Source organism: Lipotes vexillifer, unplaced genomic scaffold (genome assembly GCF_000442215.2).
Source record: "Lipotes vexillifer unplaced genomic scaffold, Lipotes_vexillifer_v1.1 scaffold412, whole genome shotgun sequence".
NCBI classification, from domain to species: Eukaryota; Metazoa; Chordata; class Mammalia; order Artiodactyla; family Lipotidae; genus Lipotes; species Lipotes vexillifer.
In genome coordinates this window covers 2059473-2068784 of record NW_006798464.1, presented here as the reverse complement: position 1 = coordinate 2068784, position 9312 = coordinate 2059473, and the positions used below count along the sequence as shown (strand labels likewise).

Here is a 9312-nt window from a genome sequence, read left to right as displayed (position 1 = left end):
GAGGTGGGGTCTCCGGCTGAAACTCTTGCCACACTCAGCACACTGGAAGGGTTTCTCCCCCGTGTGGATCCTCTGGTGGGTTATGAGGTTTGCACTCCGGCTGAAGCTTTTCCCACAGTCCCTGCACTTATAAGGTTTCTCCCCAGTGTGAGTAGTTTGGTGTCTACTGAAGTTGGAACCATCACTAAAGCTTTTTCCACACTCGTCGCATTTGTAGTATTTCTCTCCTGTGTGGGTCCGCTCGTGCGTGATGAGGTGGGATTTCCGGCTGAATGTTTTCCCACACTGGGGACACTCATAGGGCTTCTCACCCAGGTAGGTGCCCTGAAGGCCTATGAGCTGTCCAACTTCCCTGCCCTGGGGTGGCACCTCCCCATGGTCCTCCCCCGGGGTGTTTCCCCGGGGCCCCCTGGAGCTGCAGTCTCTCTCTAAGTCACTTTCCCAGTCAGATTGTGGAATGCCTTCCCCTTCAGGCATTTCGGAGAACATTTCATGTGATTCAACATCCTCAAATATGTCTTGGTTAGAGTTCTCCCCATTTTCACTCTGGATCTCAAAATCTGAAACAATGAAGAAAATTGTACAATTTGTACTCAATTTCCTGTAATGATGAGAAAAGAAAACCAAAGGGGAAATTTAAAATGAATTAAACTTCGAGTGAAAATAAAAAGGCTAGAGAACCTTCAAAACTTAAAAAAAAAAAAACAGGTTTATTTCCTTCTAACTGGTTATCCAGTTGCCAGGTCTCATATCTTTATGGTGATCACCCAGAATTTCTAAGTCTTAAAGATGTGGGTTCCAGGTCTCTACCTGTTTCTCCACTGGGAAATGAGATCAGGTGGGAATTTTCAAATTCCTGATCAAAGGAAAGCAACAGGGTACACAGTCCCCGATACTAACCATGGTGCTCGATGCTTAGTAGGTGCTCTATTAAATTTGATGAATGAATGAGTTTCTTATTGGTACCAGATATTCCCCTAAAGCTCAGTCTCCTTTCAAATGGAGCTTATATAATAATTCTGTGCATTAAAATGTCTGATGCTTATAATCTTATTAGTTGGCATTTAAGTAAGACACAGACAAGATGACAGGGCACCAGCAGCAAGCACTCTATGTGTCTATACACATGACTGGAAACAAGTAAGTGGGCAGTTAAAAGAGCCCTCAAATTTGGGGACTTCCCTGGCGGTCCAGTGTTTAGGTCTCTGCACTTCCACTATAGGGGCATGGGTTTGATCCCTGGTCAGGGAACTAAGATCCCACATGCCACGCAGCCAAAAAAAAAAAAGAGCCCTCATATTTACCTGCAGTGAGAGTCTACAGATAGATCTCCCATCGGTAATACAAAATATCTACCTTCCAGAAACTTGCCAAACTACTGCCAAATACTTAGCAAACGTTTGGGTGAAACAAATCATGAGGGAGGACTGCTGGAAGAACATGCATTCCCTTCCTTAAATGAGAGACTCTAAAGTTTATCCCAGAATTAAGCCAGCAGAGCTGTGGGCGTGGATCACACTGCTCTGACACCAGCAGAACTGTGTTCACTGAGCTGCGTGTTGGTTTAATGGCTCTGGCTGACACTGATGAACACTCTAAGAAGGGTCATTAGAAATTAATCACAGACTTCCCTATCACAGACTTCCCTGGCGGTCCAGTGCTTAAGAGTCCGTGCTGCCACTGCAGGGGGCACGGGTTTGATCCCTGGTCGGGGAACTAAGATACCGCATACCGCACAGCACAGCCAAAAAGTAAAAAATTAAAAAGAAATGAACTTCTATCAACTAACATAATATTGTTAATCAATATTTTAAAAAGTAAAAAAAAAAAAAAAGAAGAAGAAGAAAGAAATTAATGGCTATGTTAGCTACAAATTGGCACTTGCCATCTACCTCTACCAGGACTAAATCACATGCTGCTGCAGCTGCTGACTTTCAACTCCCCCTGAAAGGAGTTCAGGGTGGAGAGCAGAAATGAAGCCCTCTGTGCTCTGGGAAAAACTGGCAGAACAGGTCTTCAGATAGTTAATATTTTCAGGTGACCATTTTACAAGCCCAATTCTTGCATCTCCTCGTATCTAGAAAAGCACTCAATTACTTCATGGTGACGTCTGCTCCTCGGGACTAGCAGTAACCTTCACGAGACTAGCAGAAAGCTTCTGCAAAAAAATATGTGCTTGATTGGGCTTCCCTGGTGACGCAGTGGTTGAGAGTCCACCTGCTGATGCAGGGGACACGGGTTCGTGCCCCGGTCCGGGAGGATCCCACATGCCGCGGAGCAGCTCGGCCCATGAGCCGTGGCCGCTGAGCCTGAGCGTCCGGAGCCTGTGCTCCGCAACGGGAGAGGCCACAACAGTGAGAGGCCCGCGTACCACAAAAAAAAAAAAAAAGTGCTTGATTGCATATACTCCCCCTTTACCAAAATCACATATATACTGACCTCCCCCATTACGTCTTTGGAGCAGTTTCTCAGAGCTACCTGAGATGCTGTCTCCCGAGCTATAGTTCTCATTTTCTCCCAAATAAAACTTAACCCTCAACTCTCACATTGTGCATTTTTTTAAGTCAGCAGCTGTCAGGAACATTAATGCTGCCAGGAAGTTGTTGACAACATTGTTTATACCACACAGTATCCTCTTGATCGGCCAGAGGAGGAAATTTCTCTCTGATGGAAGTATCAAAAGGAGCTTCTCTTCTGAGTAATCTGTGTCTGCCTCACGCCCCTGACTGTGGCTCCCTCTCTGCCTTGTCTGCTTGGAAGCTTGGAGCCAAAAGCTCAGAGCAGGAGTACTGAAGGTTTTTACAGCATGCAATTTGTGTTCTTTCATTTTTTTCCTTCCCAATATTTTCTTCTTTACTATAATTTCTTTGTGCTCTATTTCTGTAAGGTATCTTCAACCCTTTTTTAAAATTCTATAGAGTGTACAGAAGTCAGTCAATGCTTTTACTGATAAAAGTGATAGCCTGCTTATTACTAAGACCTAACATCACACATCCGACCTCATTAAGAAAGTAGTTCCATTCATAGCAAGGAAGACAATTAGCAAAATAATTACACAAAGTCCTAGTGACATTTCCATTGTTAATGCTGATAAACTGTTTAAGGTTAGATGCTCAATTCAGTGATTATTAGTCTCTATAAGTTAATGTAAATTTCCATATATGAACATGATACAATGTGGTCTGCATCTCTCAGGTTGAACCTAGGTTCCACTCATGTCTTTAGTCAAAATAAGATCTACTTAAACTTGCAATTAAGCATATAATTACATTTCATGCTCACACTGACATACATGCTGCTGGTAATCTGTGGACTCCTGTAATTGTCCTCTGGTCCCCCTCCCCCAGATCTCCAGGGGATGGATACAGGAATGAGGGGCACCATGCAAGCTCCCGCCTGGCTAGGGCCATATATCCTGTGCTTCCTCAACATCCTGCAAGACTGCTCTTTTGCAAGTTTCTATCACAGCGCTCTGCTATTATATCTTCTATAAGAACCTCCAGGCTGAGGCCCTGATTCATTTTCTTCAAGCTAACAGGAACCAAAATGCCTTTGTGATGACCTTAGTAGTTGTTCTCTTCCGAATAGGGACAGTAGTTAATAAGGTTTTTCATTGCCCTAAAATCAGAAATGGTATGTTCCAGGCTGAGGTCAGAAGCAACAGGAAAAACAAAAACTCAGACTTCGTTTTCAGTGAGATCAGGAGGGAGATTAATTTCCAGACAACAAAATACATGCAAGGGCTTCCAAAAACAGCAGAGACTGGGCAGAAGCCAAGGAGGGAAAAAGTGAAGAGAACAAGCATGGAAAGTAGGAGGGGGGCGCTCTTGGGGGCAGTGTCTCAAAAAGCTCAGGCAGAAAATCACTTCCTGAGGGTCAGGGACTCACCCTCAAGTGCATCGGTACATTTGGGAACTGGGGTGAGCAGGGCTGGCTTCTTTGGTTCAGAGAAGCAAGGGAGGTGAGGCTACAATTATACAGAATCACACAGATGAGCTGTGTGTGCAGGAAGCTTTCTGTTTCTGTAAAGCAGCGGAGAGAGCCTTGACTCTCCCAAGTGAATCATGGGAATTATTGTTATTGAGAAGAATGACCATTTTTCATCCCTAAAAAATGTTAAGTGAAGCAACCGCCTCTGTGAAGGAAGACCACAAAGTAGAACTTGAGAAGAGACGACAGGAAGAGAGGAAATGTGAGCTGGGAAGAAGGGAAAAAAATCCAGAGAAATGAAGACAAAATGGGGAGGAACACAAAGGAAAATAGGCACCTTGGAAAGCACAGGAAGGGAAAGGGAGAATTGAAGTGAGATGGAAACAAAGAAAGAAGTTAGAAAGATTAAAGACCAAGGGGGGAAAGCAGGGCGGGGTGGTGATGCTGGGATGAATTGGGCGATTGGGATTGACATGTATACACTGATATGTATAAAATAGATAACTAATAAGAACCTGCTGTATAAAAAAAAAATAAAGTTCAAAAAAAAAGATTAAAGAGAATGACAGAAACCAAAGTGAGATAAAAGGAGAATCAATAAATATATAACTAGAGTTCTCAAAAAAGGAAACTAAGCCAAAGGAATAGAACAAATCCTTCAAGTATAATCTATAAAGATAGAAGAACCTTTGATGGGACTTCCCTGGCAGTCCAGTGGTTAAGACTCTGCACTTCCAATGCAGGGGGCGCAGGTTTGATCTCTGGTCGGGGAACTAAGATCCCATGTACCCTGTGGTCAAAAAATTAAATACATAAATACATTAAAAAATAAAAAAAAGATAGAGGAACCCTTGAAAGGTACACTGTGTGCCAAGGAAAACTAACCCAGGGTGGTTACTAATGAGACAGGGGACAACAAGGTAAAAAGATCGAATCACTTATATGGGGGAAGAAAATCAACCAGTTTCAAATTTCTCTCCGGTAACATTCAATCCCTGCAGATCATACAGCAAGAGCTACAAGACATGCAAGCAAAGAAAACGGATGTCAAGGATTTTACATTCAACAAAACTGTCCTTCAAGCATAAAGTTTACAGGCCAACAGCTTTGAATATACACAAGTTCGCAGAATATTGTTCCTATGACCCTTCTTGAGGAAACTATTGGGAGATGAATCTCAGTCAACCATGAGACAGGCAATGCTAGAGCAAAAGGACTGGGGCTGAACAGATACATTTAACTTCAGAACGTCTAAAACTACTGTGGCGATTAGAGTGAAAAAAGAGAATGTAAATGTTACACAGCCATGTAGAAATGACATGCTAACCAAAATTGGGGTTGTGGGGAAGAAACTGTGATATAGGATATATTCATCAACTGCCTCATCTGTATACCTGGGAGTTCAAAGGTTATCATTTAAAACTGGCAAATCATGTAACTGAAGTATAAGGGTCTTTAACAGTACAAAAATAAACATTATTGTAGATAAGATTACTGACTGAAATGAGGGGAGTAAGGCGGGGAGCAACTATCTATCTCTGTCAAATGTTAAAACATAAAATCTCAATACAGTAAGTCCCCTACATACGAACCTTCAAGTTACGAACTTTCAAAGACATGAACGTGCCCCTGGATGCCAGCTGTTGTACTGTACTACTGTACTTTTCAAGGTACTGTACTTTCAAATTAAAGATGTTTTATTTTTTGTGTTTGTTTGTTATGTCTTATTTGCGTGAAAAGTATTATAAACCTGTTACAGTACAACACCACATAGCCGATTGTGTTAGTTGTGTACCTAGGCTAACTTTGTTGGACTTAATGAACAAACTGGACTTACAAACATGCTCTCGGAACAGAACTTGTTTGTATGTAGGGGACTTACTATAATTAAAACATTAATAGACAATCAGACCAATGAAACAAAACCAAACCTCCAGAAATAGACTCAATAGACATGTGAATTCAGAATTTAATACATGTGAATTCAGGTGGCTCATGAATAGACAGACCAGTGGAACAGAAGAAAATAATCTCTATGACCATGGGAATTTAACATATGTTGAATATAAGGGTAGCCTCTCAAATCCATGGAGAAAAGACACCACATCCCAAAGACACCAGCATTCATGATGCTGGGAACAACCAGTTAAGTCAAATGGAAAAATTTCAGTTGGACCCATACTAGGACAAATCTGAACTAGATCAAAGATTTAAAGGGAAAAATATTAGTACTGAACTATTAGACAAGAATATGAGAATTCCTTTATAATCTGAGGACCTTTAAACATGACGCTTAATTTGTGTGATTATCTTCCTCTGTCACCTCACTGCAGAGGCCCATCTGAGCAGAATCCAGACCCAAGAACCCCCTCACTGTCTGCTGCTTAAGGACCAGTCCTATCCTCCTTTACGCAAAGATTCAAGACTGTTATACTCCAGGGAAGGCCAAAGGAAGGTTGAGTTCTTTTAAGGTTGATCTCTGATAACACGGGAGCCTTTCTAAAGGACAGAAAACAGCACCCTTCGGGCAATCTGACTTAACAAGGGCCTCCAAATGGGAAAAAAAATCACTGAGCTGGGAAGGATGAGGGATCCTGGTTCCTCCCAAGCTCCTCCTCAAGAAAAGGTGACACTGGTGAAATCAAGAGTATAGACTACATTCAACTGCGGGCAATTCTCTTTTGTTGGTGGTCAATTAAGAAAGTGAAAACTCAGAAGCTGATGTGGTCAGATAAAAGGGGAATAACTTCATCAACATATTAATGAGTAGAGATGGGATGAGATGGTAGGAGCTGGGAATTTTCTTAAAAAAGGAACTTCACCAGTAGAAAGAGTGTTTGCTATTTCAAAATGAGCATATTTTGTGGACGAGACTGGATACAGGGAGGCAGGCTTCTGAGGAAGCAGGCTTGTGAGCAAGCGGTTGGATGGCCAGATCTCCAGTAGAGAAAACTCAGAGACGAGTCAGACGTTAAGGAAACAGGAAAGAAGGGGTCTCATTTTCTCAATGTTTTGATCTCCCCCGAAACTACTAGAGCAAATTCATAGAGACAGAAAGCAGAATGGTGGTTGCCAGGGGTTGTGGGGAGAGAAGGGGAGTTAGTGGGTTTTTTTTTTTAATAGATTTTATTTCGTTATTTAGTTATTTTTGGCTGCGTTGGGTCTTTGTTGCTGTGCGCGGGCTTTCTCTAGTTGCAGTGAGCAGGGGCTCTTTGTTGCGGTGCACGGGCTTCTCATTGCGGTGGCTTCTCTTGTCGTGGAGCACGGGCTCTAGGCACACAGGCCTCAGCAGTTGTGGCGTACGGGCTTAGCTGCTCTGCGGCATGTGGGATCTTCCTGGACCAGGAATCAAAACCGTGTCCCCTGCACTGGCAGGCAGATTCTTAACCACTGTGCCACCAGAGAAGCCTGGAGTTACTGTTAATGGGTATAGAGTTTCAGTTTGGGAAGAGGAAAAATTTCTGGAGATGGATGGTGGTGACGGCTGCACAGCAATGTGAACGTACTTAATGCTACTGAACTGTACACCTAGAAATGGTTAAAATGGTAATTTTATGTTATATATTTTACCACCATAACAAGAAAAAAGAATTTATGGCTCTTATATATCATTTTATGTACTCTTACCAAATTTAAAATAGTTGATACATTACTTACTAGAAAAATTCTGGAATTAATTTTAAAAGATGAAGTTAATGCTCAAAAAGGCAGAGAATTCTTAGAAACACTATTCAATTTCTGATGGCCTAACAGGCAAAAGAATAGTATCTTGCTTTAATGGGTATTTCCCTGGTAATTTGTAAGGTTGAACATCTTTTCATATGGATATAATTTGTTTTTATTCATTTCTAAATTGCCGGATCATATCTTTTACCTTCTGTTCTACTGGGTTGACAATTTCTTATGAATTGTAGATGCTCTTACAGAGCAAGATTTTGACTCTTATCTGCTACACTGCAGACTTTGTTGCAGATATTTCCTCCCAGTCTGTGCATTTTCGTTGAACTTTGTTCATAGTATCTTATTTATTTCTGGCTGTGTTGGGTCTTCGTTGCTGCACACATGCTTTCTCTAGTTGCGGCGAGCAGGGGCTACTCTTCGTTGCGGTGTTCGAGCTTCTCATTGTGGTGGCTTCTCTTGTTGTGGAGCACGGGCTCTAGGCATGCGGGCTTCAGTAGTTGTAGCATGCAGTCTCAGTAGTTGTGGCTCACGGGCTCTAGAGCACAGGCTCAGTAGTTGTGGCGCACGGGCTTAGTTGCTCCGCGGCATGTGGGATCTTCCCGGACCAGGGCTTGAACCCATGTCCCCTGCATTGGCAGGTGGATTCTTAACCACTGCGCCACCAGGGAAGTCCCCACAGTATCTTTTTAATATAAAAGACTTTTTCTGTTTCCATGAGTTCAATTTAGCTTTGATGATTTCTGTCTTGTTTAAGAAGTCCCACCTGACTGCAAAATTACAAAAATACTCTCCTAATAGCTGATTCCAGATCTTTTACAGTATAGATCTATAACTCATCTGGAATTGATTTCTGTGTAACTTGTGAAGTAGAGATCCAGTTTTAGTTTTTTCAAAAGGGTCAGAACACTGTCCAAACACCATCCACTGAACGGTCCATCCACTGAACAGTCCATCCACTGAACGATTCGTGAATTGCCATAGGGCCCTTATTGGTTACTAGACAATTGCAGCTCGGTCTAAATCAATGGATCTTGTATTTTCCTGCCCTTGACATGGGCTCTAGACTCACATGCACAGCACATTCCCATGGAATGCACAGGGCCTCTGCCTGGACAGAGGCCTCTGCTTTCTCTCCCATGCTAGAAAGCGTACCAGAGTAAGTGTAAGAAAAATTGCTGTCAGTGTGGGGATAAGACTGAATTTGCTGTAATTTATCTATAACAATGAGAAAACCGGTCACAAACTTTGGTGCTTTAATGTGTGTTAAGCTCAGAATTCTTGTAAGGTCCTTCCCCCCTGATTGTGACATACCGCTGTGTCTCAACACCATGGTCAGAGCCACTGGTCTAAAAAGCAGAAGTGGGTCTGTAATTCTGATACAGCTGATGCCCAATGGGGCTCTCCCTATCGGGGCACTGCCCTGGCAAGACTGGCGGGAAAGTGACAGCGCCTGAGTGACTGGGACCGTTGTTCCCCCTGAACTCTGACTGCCTGAAAGACAAAGCGCTGGTAAAAACAGCAAGGAGATGTTATTGGTTTAAATGAATGATTGCCAAACAGTTACGGTTATAATGTTACATCTCTCTGAGAGTTCTGTATGGTATACACTTCAAATATTTAAGTGAATTGAAAGTGTTTTTGTCTTGAAACTGAGAATTGTGGCTTTAAAAAGACATATACCTTTACAACCCTGCACCGCTC

At 42.5% G+C, this 9312-nt stretch overlaps 1 protein-coding gene across 1 annotated transcript in view; it reads right to left on the bottom strand.

The window, feature by feature from the left end:
* ZSCAN2 (zinc finger and SCAN domain containing 2) overlaps positions 1–9312 on the bottom strand; it is a 19901-nt gene that overhangs the window by 1220 nt on the left and 9369 nt on the right. Inside the window, exon 3 of the mRNA XM_007470563.1 lies at positions 11–560. Coding sequence (XP_007470625.1) covers positions 11–560 — 550 coding nt within the window. The remainder of the gene's footprint in view (positions 1–10; positions 561–9312) is intronic.